The 21,296-nt window shown below is 41.7% G+C and overlaps 1 protein-coding gene across 3 annotated transcripts in view; it reads left to right on the top strand.

Annotated features, from left to right (window-relative positions):
• Positions 1 to 20,844, top strand: part of LOC125903533 (SLX4 interacting protein) — a 35,921-nt gene extending 15,077 nt beyond the window's left edge. For all 3 annotated transcript variants that reach the window (XM_049600508.1, XM_049600511.1, XM_049600509.1), the window contains exons 5-8: positions 6,149 to 6,226; positions 8,082 to 8,170; positions 18,990 to 19,096; positions 19,192 to 20,844. In XM_049600508.1, coding sequence (XP_049456465.1) covers positions 6,149 to 6,226; positions 8,082 to 8,170; positions 18,990 to 19,096; positions 19,192 to 19,978 — 1,061 coding nt within the window. In that variant the 3' untranslated portion in view covers positions 19,979 to 20,844. The remainder of the gene's footprint in view (positions 1 to 6,148; positions 6,227 to 8,081; positions 8,171 to 18,989; positions 19,097 to 19,191) is intronic.
• Positions 20,845 to 21,296: the final 452 nt, after the last annotated feature.

Raw genomic sequence — 21,296 nt, 5'->3', positions numbered from 1 at the left:
GCGTGGGAATTGCAGCTCTCCTGACATACAGTCACTACATTTACATGCACACTAGAAACATGGTTAATGGGAGAAATCAGGTTACGGCAGGAAATCGGAGAATGTCTTTACATGCACTGCAATAACCAGGTTACTGAAAAACCAGCGTTTACGTGCAGCTGGTGGGTAATCAGATTTCCCTCCTTCTCAGTGCCATGTTTTTGAAGCAGTGCTGGCATAATTTAAGTGTATTAATGATATATAATACTGCTGCCTGGAGAGTTTTTTTCATTTTTTGGTGGAAACATTTGCACTAACTGACTGAGAGGCCCCTCATTTTTTCCTTATTATGCACATGAGCCTAAAATAATCTTCCATTCATCTGTGGGAACCATCTTATTTTGACTGATTTATTTCAGTTTTGATTCAAATATATTTTATACAAAATATTTTATAATTATTAATACTTATTAATACATTGCTACAAGTTATCATCTTTCCTGCCATGAGCTATCATCCTGCATACCTGCTAACATAAACATGGCCAAGAAATTGTTTTCTTCCAGCAAAAGTTAAACAGTTTTATTTAAAGCCTTACCCTGATGTGACAACCTGTTGTTTTTAATTATGTCAAGTAAATCAGGTTATTGCAGGAAGCTCACTGAAGTATTCGTATTAGAGGCCCAGGGCCCACTTTGCAGGGCTCAGTAATAGTGGGACAAGAAAAGTACCATATCAGGCTAGAAGATCTATCAACACACTAGCCCACTAGTTTTAGTAGTTTTAGTACTACTAGTTTTACCAGGGCTGATGATTAAAGTGACTAGGGTGTAAGCTGTTTCACTATCATCTCTGCTGAGATGTGCACATGCTCAGTAGCGATTGGGCACTTGTGAGAAAATGGCAGCAGGTAAAGACAAAGTGTATGAGCTCAAGCCACAGCGAGCATTTCACTTAACCTGGAGGCGTTAAAAGATGTGTGCGAACTGCGAAACTCCAACTATGTATTTGTTTGTTTTAAGTTTGAGAGCACGCAAATAGAACCGGATCCTTTTTCGTGACATTAACTTTGGTCTTTGTTGTTAATAATGCATGTCCGGGACCTGCTAGGAATTCTTATGGATTCTTGCAGGAGTCACAACAGCATGGGCTGCCAGGAATGCGGATGGCAAGAAAAAGTAGGCTATGTTTTCTAGGGCTGTTTTAATGATCTCCTCAGGATATAACTGAAGTTAATGAAGTCTGTTCCATGGGGGCTTACCTTTGACCCTGGTCTGAATGCTTCTCACCCCTGTCTGTTCCATTTTACAGTCCTAGTCACTCTGGATGCCTTTTGGTTTGTTGACTTTTCTTTCCTCTCATTGTTTTCCCAGGAAGCGGTGAAAGCTGCAGGGATGTGTGTGTGTGTGTGTATGTGTGTCTCTTGAAAGTACAGTATTCTAGCCTTGGCACCAGGCCTGTGGAGTCTGTGTCCTTTTTTTTCTGCAGTTGTCTTGTGGTATATTACAAGATGGTATAAGTATCTCCATACAAGCGGTTAAGATATTATCTACCACATTTCTGAAAACATGGCGTGCTGGCTTGTTTACTGTTTGATTTGACCTGTCAAAATATTGTTGTGCATTGGGTTTCAAAACAATTAAGCAAGGCCATCTTCTCTTGCAGGAAGTACAAATGAAACCCTTTAAAGTCTGTACCCTGCAGATTTGGGTATTGCACCACTGCGGGCCACAGTTGCCACAGAAAGGGGCCACTCATTCCCAGAGGAGGCACTAGCAAACTGTTTGTGAGAGAGAAACATGAATGTAAGCTTAGCACGAGAGAACCCGGGCAGAGGGCCAAGAGCAACTCTGCGCTGTGCAGGACGTTATAAAGTTGGAGCAACAGCTGATGTCTCGGGCCATGGCGTTGCACTGGTTCCCAACTCCATGTCCAGACGTCCCTGTCAAACTTGTCCTGGGAATTGGCAAGCTCAGTCCACGGGGGAAAGCAATGAGAATAGTTTTTAAGCTAGACATGAGACCAAAGAGTCTAACGGACAAAATCAAAACCTCTAAAAACATAGACAGCCATGAATGCGCAATGAAAGATGCTTGCTTCCTGGTCCCTCCTGGACCCAGAAAGGGCAGAGAAAACAAAACAGAGATAAAGATCTGCATTCCTCTCGTGGTAGACATCCAGAATGGACGATAGATGACCACTGCTCTGCTATTTAAAGAATAATACGATTTTTTTTCCCAATAAAGGAATGCTGTTATTGTTAACTACACATGCTCAACATACCATACACTGTGCAATTTCCCTTTGGGATTAATTAAGCACTCTATTTAAAGCTTGGTGACTTCACCAGTCCTACATAATTTATGTACATCAAGTACTAAAGAGGAACTACACCCATTTCCAAAATTCATGCATGTGATTCCTATGGTCTGAGGCAGTCCAAAAAATATTAGTTAACTTGAACAACTCTCTCCCAAATCTGAACTAGTGTATTAAAACTCTTAACATTTAATCAAAATTTTATTCTTTCTGGCTTTGAGAGAGAAGGCAGCTCATATTCACAAATATTGATTAAACTTTCCTCAGCCATGGAAATAACATACTGGCATTTTAAATTTAGGCGATGTTCCCCATCAGAGGGACTGACTTCCAGGGACCCCAACTCTATAGGCAGATCAGTGAGGGAGGTACTCCAATCATGTATGTACTAGTGAATCTAACATTAACATGTTTCTCCCGCTTCAAGAAGATGTCCAAAACAAACAGGGTGGAGGACAGGCAGATCCAAATGCTGTGGTGACCCCTGATTCATAATTCTAATTGTGCAGTGTTACAAACTAACAGAGTTGTTAGTCAGATTTTGACGATGCCAAACAAAGATCTTGGTTAGAGTAAAATGTTGCACATTTAAAATAGCTGGGAGCTTTTGTCTGGTTCTCAACAAGACCTCTACCCTGTACAGTACAGTCTATACAAATTTGGACTTTGACACATTTAGTTGTTGTTGTTGTTGTTGTTGGGTGGCCAAATTAAAGATATAGTGGTAGTAGAAGTGGTCATTTATTTTGGTCCTTGTTAACAATTTTCCAAGAGGAATGCACATAATAAAGAATGAATAACATTCAGGCATTAAATTAAATGGAAGAATTTTCTTCTTATATTCTGTTCATGGGCATGTGCCCCCACAGCGCACAAGTAAAGTCAGGGCTTTATAAAAAGGTAGCGACCAGGTGCCAGACTGTAAGCAGCAGGCATCCAAGAGACACAGTGCTGATAAATGCAAATATAGCGAGGCAAACCGCCAAACGAGAGTGACGCTGGGTTGGGTTTTACTTTCACTTTAGCTGGCGAGCCTGTCATTTACAAACAGTAACCATCAAGCCTGTGCAGTGCACCTTTAAGCTGAAAGTTAGCACTGAGTCATTGTTTTCTATACAGCAAAAAATGTCATTATACGTACAGACTGTGCTGTATGTATAGATATACCTGAGCCCTTGGTTGACAAAACAGGATGTAAAATGATTCTTGTAAATCCATATTTATCATTCACCGAAAGCTGTCTCATGGCTCCTCTATTGTATGGTCCTCTTGCTGCAGGGCAGGGATTCCCAGTCTGAGGCTCTTGGAGCCCTGCTGGTTTGTTTTTTTGTCTTCAGAACAAGGTAAATGCTTTGAGTTGGCGCCCTGGGTATAAATCAGTCCCTGATTAGATAGCTAGAATGAAAAATAATGGGGTTAAGTAACAGTCACTGATCTAGAAGTCTCCGTTTTTATCGTGCCGATTGGAGATTTGTTTTTGTTCTGTCTCTGAGAGACATTAATATATGTTCGCATATCTTTATTAAGCTGTCGAACATGTGAATTTTGCTGCAGGCAAAATTTTCACATAATAGCTTGTGAGGATCAGACAAGTTGCTATAGGTGTCAGACTGACAAACATAATAACCTGTCACCTAGGTACCACTTTAACATTATCATCTTTAGGAAAATATTGATTGTAATTGCTCAGCGTCATAGTAACAAACAGGTATTCATATTTTGAAAGCCCCTAAATGTCTCAGCTTAGTTTCATTTTATTCTCAGCTGACAGATTGAGCTCAGTTTGTTTAAAATAGATTTGACTGACTGTTGTACTCATTTATTCCTCCATTCATTCATGTGTATGTGTTTTTTTTTATTTTTATTTTTTTTGCAAGTATGAATTGTGTTTGCTGTAGTGACCCCTGATGCTAATTTGACCACAAGCAAAGAGAAAAAGAAAGCCACGGTGGTGCCATTAATCACTGTCCAGTGCACTTAAGTGTATACCTGTGGCAGTTTTGTGACACACTGTCTCTGTAATTGCCTGTCATTATCCAAAGAATCACAAGACGGCTCCTTTTTGAAGACGATAATTAAATGCTTTGAGTTGGTGCTGAGATGACATCAGCTAACAGAGAAAGGGGAACGTTCACAAAGGCCCCCTCACACTTGCGTGTGGGCCAGTGCTGTTAACATACTGTCTGCAGTGTGTGGTGTATACCAAGGTACTGTGTGGGACGTATTTGTCCTCGTTGACGATCAACTTTTAGAGGAGACGTGTCCAAGTTTTTCAACGTTTTTATCTATGAGTGACTGTCAGTGTTGTTGCCGACGGGTAAAAACCTCTCTACTCCCAAAATGTCAGCTATTCAGAGACAAAGACCGCCTCGTTTTCAGCTTGATGACAGTGCATATTTGACATTATCCAGGGAGTTCTGCAAGAGCACTAAGTACAAGAGGTCAGGCTTTTCTCAAACTATGGAAGACAAGTAATCCTTTAATTGACGTTAAAGTACTAAAATCCCCATAGTTGGGAGTTAATGAGGTTTTCACACGGCAACAGCAATATGAGAATGCCAAATAAGAAAAAAAAGTATACAGAGGTGGTGGTAAAGTCAAGCAGGGTATAAGTTTCATAGTCACTCTATCAAGAGGAGGGAAAGGGAACCAAGAACGTACCAAATGGAGAGCTGGCTCTGTCAACTTCCCCGGACTGTTGTCCTGTTTACAAGGAACAACTGGGTAGCGTGTTAGCCAGACCCTTGCTTTAAGTCAACAAATTCCTACCAGATTAGGCAACAGGCCTCTGTTTCTGCCCAGCACATCTGACATACCATGACAAACATTCCATGACAAGTAGAGCAGAGGCCCGGACCATGGTTTCTTTGCTTGTTCCAAACTGGGAGGTCGGTTAAATTGAAATGAATAGTTTCTCACTCCATGGATGAGTTAGCTGGTTTTATTGTATGCTGTTGGCCCCCCGGACCGAGCATAAGATTATGGTTAGCAGGAAATTGATGGGATGTATCTAAGCATATAGAGCCATATAGATCTAACGGTACAATAATGAGTAGGAATGAGCTTTGTTTTTTTTGTGTGTGTTTTTTTCAGTCTAGCATAGCCCAGCTTAGTGTGCTTCTACAGTAAGTAGTGGAAGTAGTACTGGTTGTGGAACCCATTGCATGAAGGTCCAAGTATGGGATAAAACATGTTGTATAGTGATTCCTTTGATTAACCACTTTATCTATGTTATCCACTTCCTCTACTATCTGAACTGCATACTTTTCCCTTTTACTTTCAGTGCGCACAGCAGCTGCCCTTGCAAAGTATTTATTGTTGCATGGAGACTGCATACAATTGGGACGCACTACTTTGTCGCAACATTGTGCCTTGAACTTTGACCCTTAAGCTCATAGTCATAGTCTGTAACACAAAATTAATATATATTAATGTATTATACACATCAGTTGCAAAAAATATGTAGGACATACACTTGAATTTACTCTCACCTGTCATTGTGGCTTTTGTCAGCTGTCAATGAGATGTCATCTGTCTGCGGCTCAATCTATGTGACGTATCTCCTGCTGCGCAGAGGATTGTGGGTCACAATAGCCAGAAAAGTATGCTGGCTTGCATACTCTAAATTGCAACCGGATGCAGTAGGACATCCTGGTATTTTTGGCTTACTGCATTTGAAATGCTATGTACTGGGACATACTAAATCTTTTTGTGGCATACTAAATACTATGGTAGTATTGGTATGGGAACACATAGCTTATCTTCAAGCCTGGGAAATGGTGTCACATGTACAATATTTTTTCTTTCTGCTCTTTTTATCCTTAATTGTATTTCTTCTTTTTTTTAATAGGGAAAAACTTCAACCTGGTCGCCAATTTTCTGAAGCGGCACTTCAACCTCAGATGTATCGTCAAGCAGCTCTATGGGGGTATGTAACCTTCATGTTTTTAAAGAATCAATTTCCAGTTAAATGGATCAGAAATAGACGTCTCAGTGGCTCGTACCACATTTCCCACAGAAAGAGCAAGTCATCTGTGCTCTGGATGTTGATTTTTCTCCCCCTCACTTGTTTTTATGTCCTGTCCCTACCTGGTTGGGGTGTTGTAGAGAACAGGCAGCCATTAAGTGGTTCCCTTGAGAGGCTACTGAGAGTGGGAGAAAGAGAGATTGGAGGACTGTCTATGGAGAGCAATGAGAATCTATCTCCATGGCCCATCTAGTGCCTGTGACCCTTGGCCACCTTTTCATGGGACCAACATGGCTCTCTTCCTGTCAGTAAAGTTAATATCCGTTCCCCAGGGGCCTGGATGTTAAGGCAGCACTGACCTGCTGCAGACTGAGATGACGGCTTCTCTCAGCAGGTCCATTACTCATCAAATTAGACCCAGTCTCCTGAGGTCAAAGGTTGGGTAATTTGGTCCACTGAGTTAACTGTACATTGTGGTCAGGTCATGAAAAATATATTAGCCAGCATAAAACAGAAGTTTAAAAAGTATTTATTCAGATTGACTGATTATATGTGGCAAATTATTACTATAATTAGCCATTCAAAATGCAGTGGTAATCTCATTTTACCCAACAGCACAAAAATGTTGAAAGGAAATTTGAGATGGATAAATTCAGATTATGAGATGCAATTTGTTTAGAATTATAAATTTGGCTTGGGTGGCTTAAGAGAAAAGCTTGTGGAATATCCAAAATCAAAAGAGTTCATGCTCTGGATAGAACAAATGTTCTCAGTAAATTTCATTGCATTCTTTCTGTTTGAGTTTATGCTTGTTAGATTTTTATTTCACAGTGTCCGATTGAACATTTTGTCCTGGTAGTGGCCCGAGAAATCATCTTCAAAGTCCAAGAACTTTTACTCCAAATTTCATGGTAATATGGCAAGTAGCTTTTGAGCAATCAGTCAACATCCAAACCACCCCACCGACATAGACATCCAGTCATTCTTGTTACAGACTCCACACAAGGTGAGCGTACACTAATGCAAGTGTGCGGTATATGCAAGTTCTGTGCCTGCTTCACGTGTGTACATTGGCTGTGTTTATAAACCACTGATCCACACAAGTGAAGCAGAACCAATGTGTTAAAAAATGGCCACTGAGGAGGAATATGAGCTTTTACGGACTGAATTCGCCACAGCTGCATACCCTTTGAACAGAGGGTGGTGAGCTAAGTGGCTCAAGAATGAAAGATGAAGAATATTTAAGTATTTTGCCAACACTTCTGTCGTGTATTTCAAAAGGGAAGTTACTTCTTCATTAGTAGTTTCTTCTATATGAGTATATTACATTAAGCACAATCACAACGATGCAGAAGACAAAGAGAGTAATGTGAAAAGTTTTGGACTTCAATACTATGCTTGTTCTTTACATACAGGAGGCTATGCAACCATAGGTCAGATATTGGCTAGTTTGTCTTTCCAGTTGAGGGGATACATTGAGTTCAGTTCATTTATAATGATATAATACATGCAATAATATTGTTGTTGTAAATGGTCTTTGCCTTTGAAGCTGAGGAAACAGTCATATTACTCCCCAAGAGCCGTTGTTAACATAAAATTTTCTAATATTTCATGCTGTTTACGCGGCCCATAAAGCTCAGCAGTTATCTGTAAACTGCCATTTTCCCCTTGGTCTGAGGGATAGTAAATACTTGGTGTTGTAGATGTAAATTCAACCCTCCACCACAATTCCCTCTGTCTGCTTTTGACTCATAATTAGAGGTGAGCCCACGTTATTAACTAGCATGGTCTGTGTTGTTTCTCTGCCTGCCTTCAGATTTGCGTGTGTTTCCTGAACGCTATGTTGTGTGTGTGAGCTGTCCAGAGGATGCCTCAGCGCACCATGGAAACCCGAGCCTGGCCGCGGTGAGTGCTGTTTATACTCCTCTATTTCCTCTTCCAGTCGCCTGGCAAAAAGTCCTGCATGGGTCTGTGTGTTATTATAGGGATGTGTTGCCAAATTGTGCTCTCACTTTATATATGCTGATCCTCATTATGTGACGGGGGGGGGTTGCTCTGAACCTGCCAGGGCTTCTCAAAGACCTAGTGAGGAGGAAGGAGAGGATGACAGGGGGTTGGATGGAGTGAGGTGGGGTCCAAAGCTGCGGAGTCACCCCTTCTTCGAAAAGCTCCTGCTCCCACATTCTGCCAATTCACCCCAGCTGTACAATTTTGGTTGTTGTTTTTGTCAAACTCAAACATGGGATTGTTGTAAACCTCAACATTAATGGGTAGTCGAAAATAAAGCCAAAACTAATTTTGTACATTTTAGCTCTTGGGAAAGTCTAGATACTACTAGAACTCCACTTTTATTGAAACTTATTGTGGCACTGTAGTCAATGTTGACATTGTCAGAACATAATATTCATCTTATATAAAAATCTGGGGTTTGTCTACCCTTTAAAGGTTGTGTATGTGTCTTTAAGAAAACCCTTGTTGTTAGTGACACCTCTCTCTGAGACTGTTAAGTGAACTGCAGTCAGCATCGTGTTGCTCGCACCTTTACTGCAAAGGCATGAGTGAGCACTTGGGCACCGTCCAGAACAGTGGCGTGACTGTAGACTGTGAAAATAATAGACATAGCTACTGTCACCCATTGGTTTGTGGACTCCCATTTTGAAGCCCCAAGTTCGGCACCTTGGCTGCCACCATCTTGGTTTTTGAGCCAAAAGTGACCATATTTGGGCAAGAGTGGAAAATTCGTCCGGAGTCCTTTACGTAGAAATCAGTCCACAGGCTGTTAGGCAACCGAGAAAGTCAGAGGAGGCCGTTGTTTTTAAGTTACATTACAACCTGTTCACCCAATAGCAATAAAAAGCAATTAATATATGTAAAAGATACTTATAGAAATTTTAAACACCTCACTAAGTGTGAAGGCTGAATATAATCTCACACTAATATATAGAATTCTCCAATTTACAGCAGTTCAGTCATGGTTCAAGAGAACTACAACAACATTTCTCATCATTCTGGTACACAAACATTGTTTGGGTTTTTGAGGAGGAATTCAGTTAATGTGATTGTGTGCAGTTAAATGTTATGTGCAATGATTGATAGGACTCAGATAAAGTTGGGTTCAGTGGGTTTTTCCCTGCAAGAGTCCAGGCTGTGTCTGTTGTGTTGTTCTCATGTCGCCCATGTCATAAGACCTACTACTGTAGTTCTTTTTTGTCCATTCCTATTACGGACAACTATCCTGTGGCCAGTGCTTATTTGATTCCAAACTCTCAAGAGTATTCTGAGAAATAGTGGTGGAGCCTCTCACCTTGGCACTCACATCAAGGACAGACATCTCTCCCATCACATCCCATGATCAGCGGCCTGCTGTTTTTCTATGGGGTTTTTGCTATTGTTTCCCTTTGAAATGTCTCTGCACTCTCCACAGTTTGGCTTCCAATGAAAGCAGTGATTGTAATATTTTTAGTGGAGCAACACAGTCGTCAGTGAAAAGTTCAGATTGTGTAACCAATTTTCCAGTTCAAGGAGGCATTGCTGTCGATTGCGTTCCTCTCCTCAGGATGTGGTTCTCTGGGCTCATACAGTACAAGCAGAGGGAATTGGAGGGTGGGAGTCTTGTGGTGGAGCTCTCACTAGCCCAACCTCGAACGTGGTTTGTAAGGGAAAGATACCAGACAGCAGGGCTAAAGTTTTTCACATGACAAAAACAATTATTTGTTTACATCCTTCGCTCTGTTCTAATTTGTCAGAAACAGTTTTTGCAGTTTTAGTGTTGCCAAAAAAGTTGACGATCTCATGAAAAAAAAAAGCTTATGCAGTGAGTCACAACTGATGTAAGGCATAATAATGCCGCTGTCTAAAAATAATGGGGCCTTTGGAGTTCTATGTCAAAGTTGATCATATGCTTGAGAAGGGGTCTTTTATTCCACAACTCTTGACAGCATGAGCCTGTTAGTCCCAAAAAATGCCACGTTTCCCTTTATTTAGGGAGGTTTCGGTTTTGTTGTTAGGATTCAGTTTGTGTGACTTGTTGAGCAAAAACCCTTAACCACAGTGGAAATGTAGACTCATCAAATTAGCACTTCTCAGAAGGTCAGGGGGTTATGTTGTGAGGGAACTAAAGTGACATCATGGTTGGCCTTTTGTCCTGCGAAAGCCAACATCTCGGTCCCACGCTAGCACATGCTGTATGTCTCTTGTACACTATGCACTTTTATTAGTCATATTTTCAGCTGTGGTTCAGTTCGAAGAGGAGATGGTGGGATTTAGTCATTTCCAGTTGTATAGAAGGAACTAGGATACCAATTATTATTGATTTTAAGTACTCAAAGTCAATACCAAAACCTCAATTTTTGGGTTGAGGCTAGAGTTTGTAGATGTTTTGCACAGATTTAACACATCTGAAATATCATTAAGGATCATCAAGGGTGAGTAAAACTTTGCTTAATAACAAACAAATGCAGTTGGTTGTGATTATCAATAATTTTATATCAACAATTGATTAAATCACCAAGTGTAATGTAAACAGTCTTGCTTATAGTGACAAACTCACTCAAGAGGATAAGATAAGAAACATTTTTGTGTATGACATTGCATGAAATTGAAATTTGCCTTCAGCATTCTAGCAACACAGCTTCAGTTTCAGTTTCCCCCAAAGCTTCACTTTCCCCAAACTCTACAAGGTGTTTGTCTATGGAGCGTCTTTTAGCATATTTTTTGGTTTAACGGCCACAGATTTACTGTTCTGGTTCAGTCTCACAGCTCTCATCAACACCTTTTCCAACAGCAACATGCATCTGTTTTTAGCAAAAAGCTCTGATAAACCCACTTTACACCACATTCCCAGCACCAAACCCCAGACAGACAGATTTAGCGATTAGTTGGTGAACATATTGGAGCAACTAGCGGGAATCAAGCTAGGTATTTCCTTCAGGAGCCGGTGGAGATAACAATGGAGCTAAAAGAAGAATGAGTATTAGACCTGCCGACTGGCTAACACGTTCACTAACACATCTTAAAAGGTGACATGTCAATGCTGGATTTGCAGGTAGTGTCTGCTGCCCCCAAAGTGAACAAAAATTTCAGTTAGTACAGGTCTAACAGTTAGCCGTACCTTCAAGCAGATTAGAGCAAGTCTGACTGGTAGGGAGGCTGCATATTGCAACCGACTGATACATTCTGCTTGTGCTAAGCATGTAGGAGAACTATGGTGGCCAATGACGCTATCTAGAGCCAGTGTTTGATTTGTCCATTCTTGCTTCTGCACAGCAACGTATATAGATATAGATGGCTCATTCTAAGGTACAAAAACATGATTCTAAGTTTCATGTGATTAAACACTGATGAAAACATAGTTATGATTATTATATTCCATTTCTGCCAGTGTCCTAACCTCTGGACCTTTAAGGTGTAGGTAAGCTCAAAACAAAGCAGTTCATATAACATGGTGCAAAGTCACGTCGCAGGGCAGAAGTGTTTATAGCTTTCCCAAACAGCAAGTCTGGAAAAAGGGGTAAGAAGCCTGGTGTCCAGTCTTTCCTGGAAGGCATTCATAGTGTTACACTAGGTTGTACACATGAGAAGTAAAAGAAATAGTTGTGTAACCGTGTAAGCAATGAAAAACAAAAAGGGCTTAAGAGAAAAGTTCAAACCCTGTTTACTTTCTGACCTTCATGCATCTGGCCAATTGCTAAGTAAAGTCAACACGAATGTCAGTTTCCGAAAGTTACAGAAGTTGTTGACGCAGCTCAGATTTTGATGTTGGTAACAAGGAGATGGTTTCAGATGCTGTTTGAGTGTCTGGAGTTGCTGAGTAGATCTATCCTTACATCCTGGGGCCTTTCCAAACCAGTCACTACCCACTCCCACTCTGCCGTGGAGTGTAACTCCATTTGTAATCACATTCACTGCTCAATGAAGCACCCCTCATCAAGGTATAGACACAGCAGCAAGCTTTGAGACGCACTACCCTCACTGTGGCATATTTTTTTTCTCAAAACATTTTCTTGTTTTTCTTTCTAATGTTTATACGCTGCTTGTTTTTTGCAGTTCCTGTTAATATTCAATCAAATGAACGTGACTGTTTTCTAGAGACTAGAGGAGGGTATACTTTATCCTAAATACAATGTAACCTTTAAGATGTTACATCTGTATGACAATATAAATGCATGTTTTAATTTGAGCAGTTTATGGTTGTAAGAGAAGCCGCATGGAACTGAAATTGTACAGAGCATCTTACATGACAAACGCTGTCTTATAATCGAAACTTGAAACCATTTTTTTAATGGAAGTAAATGTAAAAAGTCTGACAGGCAGTTGAGGAGGAAAAGAGATGCTCATGTGCAGGCGAGGTTCTCTGTTCGTCTGCCTTTTTTAAAAATACCGTACATGAGCAAATCTGCATGATATGATATGATATGATATGATGGCATTGTCATAACACAGCATATCTTTAAATGTGTGCACAATTGCAGCTCTACTCTGCAGAGGCATGGCCACTAAGACAACTATGTTTGCATGAGAAGCAAACAAAAGACATCTCTCACAGTGTTTTTTTTTCTGCTTGACATTTCAAGATTCAAGTCCCTCATAAAAAGTTGCTCCTATTGTGAGTCAGCACCAACAGTGAGGAGGGCAGCATGGGAAGGAAGAGCTAGTGTTTAGGATTGTGGCCGATGTTTTCTAGTCAGGCACAGAGTGGGCAGCTGAGGTGAGTGGCGTGCTGGGCCGCAGAAGTTTGGATCAAAGGCAGAGCAGATGTGTTTCCAGTCCCCCCCCCCTCTACTGAGCTGTGGACGAGCCTGTGTGTTTACTCATGACCTCAGCACGCCTCTGTTCTTCACAGCTCTCAACAGCTAGCAGCAGCGCTTTCCCAAGCCTCCAGTGTCTGCTGATCTCCTCTCTGCCAAGGCCAAATACATGACTATGATCTCTTTACAGCTCACGATCTTGTCCCTTCATTCCATCCTGTCTTAAGCTGCTTTCATTGATTTGCACGAAGTGAGTCCACACAGTTAACAGCTTGTCTTAATCCTTACACATGGGTGGATCCAAAAACATGTCATTGTTCAAGGATACGAACTGTCCTCTATTTTAGACAAGTATGTGCCCATGCATGTTTGTTGACTTTGTTTCAGGGAAGATGTGGTGAGCTTAGACAAACAGGGCATGTTTCCTCTGTGGGAGTAGGGTGGGGGGGTTGGTGTGTGGACTAGCTTCACGAACATCTCTGTAGGAGGCATTTCTAGTCTGACAGTTAAATAGTGATGTTGTTTCTTGGTGCCAGTTTAAGGATTTTGTATACTTAGATGTGCCATCTGAACTGTTCAAAGGCTTTCCTTTGACTGAACTCACTTTTAATAAATGGAATACTTTCAGGGATTCAAGCATTTCAAGTGGTATGAATCATTATCTTGTGACAGATGAGTGAATAACAGGCGTTGGGAGGACGGCATCTTGCTGGTTTTGTGTATGTTGGGTGAGATACAAAGACATTAGAGTAATCCAAGAACAATCCACTGTGACAGATTACAAGCAAATATGAGTTGATGGTTGATCGGAGCTTTCCATCTTGACCTGTTTTGTGACTTGTCATCATCATCTGTCATCATGTTTTTTTCTGGTTGTGTGCATGTTTTAACTTCAGCTAAAAGTTTGCTAAGCCTACATGATGGGTTGAGAAACATCTCTGACCTCCGTTAAAAATCCTTGCAAAACCTATTGGATAAGCTAAAACAATGCATGTTTGTCAAGCTGCAGAGAAGTCTGTTATTCTTGGTTCCTGAAAAGCTGAATGTTTTTACCCAGCAAAATTGTTTTTGTATTGTACAGAGGCATGACCATGGGGATTTATGTAGATTGAATAGAGCAAACCTCTACTGTATGTCAACATAGTGTAAGATTACTTAAATAAGAAATGTCTTTGGAGAGTGGTTTTGCCATGCTATGCAGCAGTGGAGTATTTTAGACTACCCAGAGACTATTTGGCTCTGTCAGTGGATTACTTTCAAGTGCAGCTGCCTTAAAAGATAACCAACATAATCTTCCTATCTGTGTTTCTACCTTATCTTTGATGGCAAAGAAGAAACTGCTCATTCCCTGCATTTTATGGAGCCTGTAGTTGGTTATCTTTTTGAAGTTGTTTCCAGGAGTCATTCAGAATCAGGGCAAGCTATGAGAATCTGTACCGGTATCCTTTTAAACCAAAATGATTCATACTCTCTGCTCTCCTTGCCCTTTTGCCAGGCTTATCTTTATAATCTGACATCCAGATGTGCTGTCTTGCTGCAGCTCCCGTGGTGGAGCCATGTTGTTTCGGAGGCTCCGGGGCCGGGGAGGGCACTGTTGGTCGGCTCCACGTGTTGCATCACGAGAAGTGTTTTGCAGCTCTGTGTGGGGGCGAGCAGACTGGCTGGCGGTGGGGGGGTTAAATCCTTGTTGCTGAGGGAAAGGTGGTGGCGGCGGGCGGGTAGAAGTTCTTATTTACCACCATCCCTCCCTCCTTTTTCATGGGACGCTCTCCAGCTATTGGGAGTTTGCATCATTCCGTACGAGATTAGGCCACCTCGGTTCCCACACAATACTTACTGTTTTATCCACAGAGCTTGTGATGATTATAATGTTGTTCTTGCACCAGCTTACTCTCTCTGTTTCTCTCCCCCTCTCCACCTTAAATCCCTCTACTTTCTTCTCTAGTTGCTATATACAGAATTTCCAACCCCTGGACCCCTGGTGATAATAATTCATGCACCATCTCTCTCTCTGTCTGTCTGTCTTTCTGTCTTTCTTCTTCTACTTTCTATGTATATCCAACCTCTTCCTCTCTTCATGCCTCTTCCTCTCCATCACTCAGTTCTTTCACTCTCTCTCTCTCCTGCTCTTTTGAAGTCATGCCGACAGGAACAGAAAGGCACAAAACTTTCCCAGAGAACCTCCCATTGGCTTCTTGTTGATTTTTCTTTCAAGTTGATTTTCAAACAGCATTTATTCATATTAAACAGATGAGAATACATATCAAGGCATTACAATGCAAATGATGGCACCCACATCTTTCTCAGAATTGTTGTTGTTGGGGTGGGTGTGTGAGTGCGTAGGCAAATGCAAGTTTGAATGTGTGTCACTGTCCTAAATCCAAATCCCAGTGCTAGCTGTGGCTTTGGATATGAGAAAGCGTAAAGACTGAACCCTCTGCCCACACTCAAGCATGACTCCATCTCTACACAAAGGGCAGCCTGTGGAGAACTTCCTGTGTGAGGATTCTTGTGTTTGTGGGCATGCTGGAGAGACTGTTGAGGTCAGACGATATGACTCTGGGGGGTGCCTCTTCTTTTGTTGTACTCCCCTCTAAACGCTCTCTCTTTCTCTAATTCATTCTGTAGTATCTTGTCCCTTGTTTCTTGTCGTCTCCGCCTACTTCCTTGTTGCCCAGCCTCCTTATTCACTCCCCTCCCTCCGTCTGGCCTCTTTATTCCGTCCGCCACACCACAGACCAGAGTGCAGCTAGGTCTCAACACCCAATGCAAAGCCACAATGCCCCAGCTGGCCCTTGCAGCTTGGGACGATTACTGTTTCCCCATGTGTGCCGGGTCATATGTTGTCACTGGTATCATGACATGTTGGAGGGGACATTAATGATTTTTTTTCTCTTTTAATGGAGGCCAGAGCTTACCACATTGGCTTTCCCCTGTCTTAGAGTGCACATTGATCATTTTACCAACCAGTTTATGGAATAGTAATGATCTGAAAAATGGCTGATATTAAATAAACATAGAGGCCACAGCCTCGATTTCCCAAGATTTAACTTGTGTCTGGTTGTATTTTCCCACTGCAGTAGTCTATGGAGTGTTTTTAGCTAGCAGCATGGCTCTATGGATGGCAATGTCTGTCGGTCCACCACCTTGGTCCAGATGAACAACTACTGCATGGATTGCCATGAAATTTGATGCAGACCATAGTGGTGGCTAGATGATAAATCCTAATGACTTTGGTGAACCTCTGACCTTTTATCTAGCAACAGTGGAAAATGTCACCCATCAGTCACAAAATTTTGTCTCAGAGGCTAAATCATACTGACTTTAGTCATTCCTGAACTTTTCACTTTTCTAACCTTTCCCCCTTTCAACCTCAGCTGTGCTTAATGTTTAGAGCTAATAAACAATTGTTAGCATGCTAACAGGCTAATAATAGTGAACATGCCAAACATCAGCATGTTGGCATTGTTATTGTTAGCCATATGCTGGATTCACATGCTCCTTGGATGGTTCCATTTCCCGGGGTTGAAAGTCATTCTTCCGACTTTGGTTAGGTCGTGAGCTTTTAAGTCGTATTGTGGATAAAACATGGATGCTACAAAGAAGATGTGTTGTGTTTTAATGCTCAGAGCATTTAACGTCCCAATGAAGATTAATGTTGCTATTCAAGTATGGTAAAACAATTTGAAGACTTATATTACAAAGTGCTTTGGTTCCAGATTTGTTGCTGCACCAGTATGTCCCCTAAAACTACTAGAATATTGCTTTACCTGAGGAATGTTAATAAATAACTTCTCTAACTTATCTAGGCTACTGTACATGGACAGCACCTAATTCTTTACAACATTAGAAAATACATGTGAGCAAACTATTTACATGCATTATGCGAATCAACTGAACAATTACTTTTGTCTGCCATGTTTCCACATATACAATGTCAACTCGGCAACTTGTGTACCAAAATGTTTGCCAACTTTCCAGGTTGTTACTTGAGGGGGCGTTTATTTAAATTTTGCTGGTCGACACCACACGTATGCAGGGATAGACTGTATTAAAGAAGAGCATTACTCTGTGGACTACTGTTTTGAAGTTGGCAATTCTGCTGTCACCATTTAGATTTTTGGAATCAGAAGTGATCATATTTGGATGAGAGGGTGGATGTATAGAGGAGAGAGGGGTGGATCAGACAAGCATACCCTATACTGGGGGTGTCCAAACTTTTTTGTCCAAACTGCTCCTGAAAGCCGCTGCCCTTGCCTTCAACTTTACGCTTTTTTTTGCCAAGGCCATGTCTGCTACCTAGCAGGGAATGTCTGCTGTTAGCTAACCATTGCATTTGCTTGGTTACAAGCAAAAAGTGCAGTTTGGCACATAGCATATTTTTAAAGTCAAGCCGAGGCCCATTTAAAATTGGTCTGCGGGCCACAATTGGCCCCTGGGCCGGACACTGGACATTCTTGCCCTATATTGTGTATTTCACTTTAAATGGGACCATAATTTACAAAATGAGCATCATGCTGTATTGAAGAAGACTTGAAACTATCAATTGAAACCAAAAGTTCATTAGGAAAATATTTTCTGAGGTAATAAATCAAGTCAGATGATTTTCTCATAGACTTTTATTCAGTTGGATTTCTTTTTTGCAACCAGAGGAGTCGTCTCCTGCTGGCCATTAGAAAGAATGGAGATTTAAGGCACTTAGGCACTGGCTTTACTTTTCAGACCTGGAGATGAGTCGTTGTCATGAGCTTGTTAGTATGCTGAAGTTAGCTTGTAGCTCAAAGCACTGCTGTGCCTAATTACAGCCTAATACAAGTGAGCATCACTGTAGACTTTTATTCCTGTTAGCTTACAGTGTTTCACTCATATAATGAAGCTCCTCACCCGTATGCAGCTTATTCTGGTTAAACAAATATATACTTTGGCTTAATCTCTAAACCACAGTTACTCTGATATTCTCCCAATTAATTTACAATAAATTGTCAGGCTTTCAACATTTAGGTTCTGCTCAATTTACCACCAGCGTCTCGTGTTCTCTCATAAATCCAGAGTCTGTTCTGGGTCAGCCAAGGAAAAGACCTGTGATTAACCTTCATTAGTGGCCTGTTGAGGGCACACGTTGGTGAGATCCAATCTCTGGCCCTTTCCCTGTTCTGCCTCAGTAGGTTCCCTTTGTTTGTGGGTATATTGAACTTTCAACCCATAGTTAACCATTTTAGCCAGCTAAGAATGTACTTTTTGTAGAGGCTCAAACATATAGAGGCTTATGGAGTACTCTACATTTAAATCTGCAACTCAAAGTGCTGCTACAGTCTCCTAACCATGAGGCTACTTTCACTAACTTGTTTTTATCTTGTCCTCTCTTCTCTGAGATGCTTTTTGCCCCTTTTCTGCATTTTCCCATTCATGTCTCGGTTGTATTTTTCCTCTGCCTTACTTCTTCATCTTATTAAGGATCCCTCTCTAATCGCTGTTTTGACTTGTCAACATGGTTTCACCGTTTAGTAATCATGCCTCAGGCTGCAAGCACCACTCCAAGTCTCAGACAGCAGAGACTATGAAACGCACGTCACACTATGACAAGCCAGTGATTATTTTCTAAAGCCTTTGAGGTGGTTGCTTTGGACAGTATTAAGTGAGGGACTAATTATTTGTGCCAGCTGGGGTGTCTTTAAAGGCATTAAAGAAGACATTCCTCTTGTGCTGTATCATAGTTCAAATAGTGAGGTGGCTACACTATTTGGAATTCAGAAAAGTCAGAGGAGGATACATTTATATAAACTATCTGTTCCTCACATTAGATTATTTTGACTTTTAATTTTATTCATTATCTTATCATTTTCACTGCAGTCTAGTGGATGTTTTTTAATCTCCAGCAATACCAGATGATGACAGCAGTCTGCTTTGGAGCCAAACCTTTCCAGGGGATGCCAGGAATAATATTTTTTGTTTACACCGATTCTGTTTGTCCTCTTTAGACCGAACCGAGCGAACAAAGCCGATCGGAATATTTTTCCAGAGTGGGAGAAACCCAAGAGCCTTTAAACAGCCCCACAAAAACAAAGAAAACTGTGCTTCAAAAGATGTAAGTATGATCTAATGCAGAACTTTCCAACCCCACCAGTCAGAGAGGACACTCAAGTATCTGTTCATATCCTCTTATCCTTTTTACTTTTGCAGAGCCAAACAAGCCAGTGTCCAGCGAGAGCTCTATGGTTCCAGTACAGGGGAACAGCAGATTGACCAGAGAGCCTGTACCAAAAACCAAAGAGAGGAACTTAAGGGTATAGAGCCAGAATCGAACCCAGAAGAGACCTGCGCTGGACAGATGGCCCTCCCGGAGGCAGACCACAAGGTGCCTTGCCCCAGTGTCTTAAATGAAGCTGTGGCTCAGAGTGGGACTACTCGAGAGCAAGGCCTGACCCAAGAGCAGCAGACTGAGAGCAGTCCCCCAGACAGCATCAAGCCAAATGGGGCCTCAGCAGATTTCTGCCAACATGAAATCAGTCAGGAGACAAGCAAGAGCAAGAGGTGCAAGCCAAGCGATGCAGGGGAAGACCCTCACCCACAGAGGGCCAAGAGGACGTGCCTTGGAAGACCTCCAGCCGCAATGCAAACTCACTCCACCGAGTGCTCCACACAAACATCCAAGCATGACCTTCTTCCTCTGCCGCCCCTTCCTCTTGTCGAAGCCAAGGCAGAGTCCAAGGCTTTCCCAGTCTCCGAGCGCAAGAAAACCACACTGGAAGTAGAGCTGCTTACTCCAGGGAAACGGGCCCAGAGGCTCCCCCTCACAAGCAATAACACGGCACAGACAAACCAAAACAGGCTGGCCGCAAGTCTGAGGGGCCTATCTGTCAAGCCTGCATCCTCAGGCTCCTCTATTAGTTCCAGATCCACACTCGGAGAGGAGGGGAGTGAAATTGTGCCCAGAACCTCTAGATTACGACGACTGAAGAGGTCCTGAGGGGGAGAGACAAGCTACAGTAAAGATGCCTGACGCCACGGAGATAGAGATGATATTGTGTCGGGCTACATGTTTACCTCACATGACATGGATTTGTACACGTGTCACATTCTACTGCAATATCTGTTCTTCTCACGTGCCGTACATACAGTACACACACACACACACACACACACACACACAAAAACACAGATCAAATGCTGAACACATTATGGCAATTGATACAAGAGCGTTTGAGTTACGCTTTGTCAAATACTTGAAACAGACTTTGCCTCCACCCATAAGTAGTGGTGGTCAAGAGAGGCTCGCAAATGAAAGTCAAAAACCTTTAATTGGAGTTTAGATTTGGTTTTGTGTTAAAGATTGGGGATTTCAGACAGGCAGGAGCCATGTAGTACGTCATGGCTTTCAGTCTGAAATACTGGCTCCTACGTGTCTGAAAACTGTCCAGTTTCCCCGCCGAAGCTCTGGTGTGATTGATTGCTGTTTCCAGATTTATTTCATCACCCCATTCTCAAAAATGTACTTTTGTAGTTAAGATTTCATTCATATACAATTTGCTCAATACTTAGTTGCTAAGCACCTGAAATGTATCTTTAAATTTGAGGGTATTATGCAGCTTTTATGTTGAACTTGAACCAAATATGTGTGGGTATAAGAGCAGTATTGAAGTATTAGTGGTTTTATGTGGGAGTAGCAGGACGTCTACAGTATCACAGGTTGAATGTAGCTGCTGTCGTCGCCCCAACACTCAACAGGGATGTTTGGATCACTCTGTTGGCTCTAGCCCAGAGACAGCACGGGGCAACTAGGGCCCAACAGTCACTCATACCCCAAGTAAAGCCAAAGATGTTCCACTTGATGACATAATGTTGCCTGTTTTATGTTTTTTATTTTACTGGAAAGACATTTTATGATATAAATAAAGTTGTTTTTCCCCAAAATAATATTTCTGAATCTTTGTAGAAATATGTAAATTGGTTGATAATTTTCTGGAAGCAGTCAGGGTGAAATAACATGGAGATCTTTGCACATTGTTTTCCTCCCACACAGTCCAGACTGGCTGATGCTTATGGCAGTTTGACAGTGAAGGTCTGTCCAACAGTGATGTTACTAATAAACCAGTGCTTCTCCGTTCCCACTCTCCATCTGTATTAGCGGGTGTAACCTGAGATGAGTCACTAACAGGAGCCAATTCTGTTCTTATCAAGACAGAGACAACACGGTGGATTAGTGAACCTGACCCGACTGTTTTAAGTCCTTGTATGGTTTAAAAGGATTAAATCCAAAGCGAGAGATTATCGACACCTCTTGAGGA

The sequence above is a fragment of the Epinephelus fuscoguttatus genome, linkage group LG16 (genome assembly GCF_011397635.1).
Source record: "Epinephelus fuscoguttatus linkage group LG16, E.fuscoguttatus.final_Chr_v1".
Classification (NCBI taxonomy): Eukaryota; Metazoa; Chordata; class Actinopteri; order Perciformes; family Serranidae; genus Epinephelus; species Epinephelus fuscoguttatus.
This window is presented reverse-complemented; position numbering and strand designations above follow the sequence as displayed.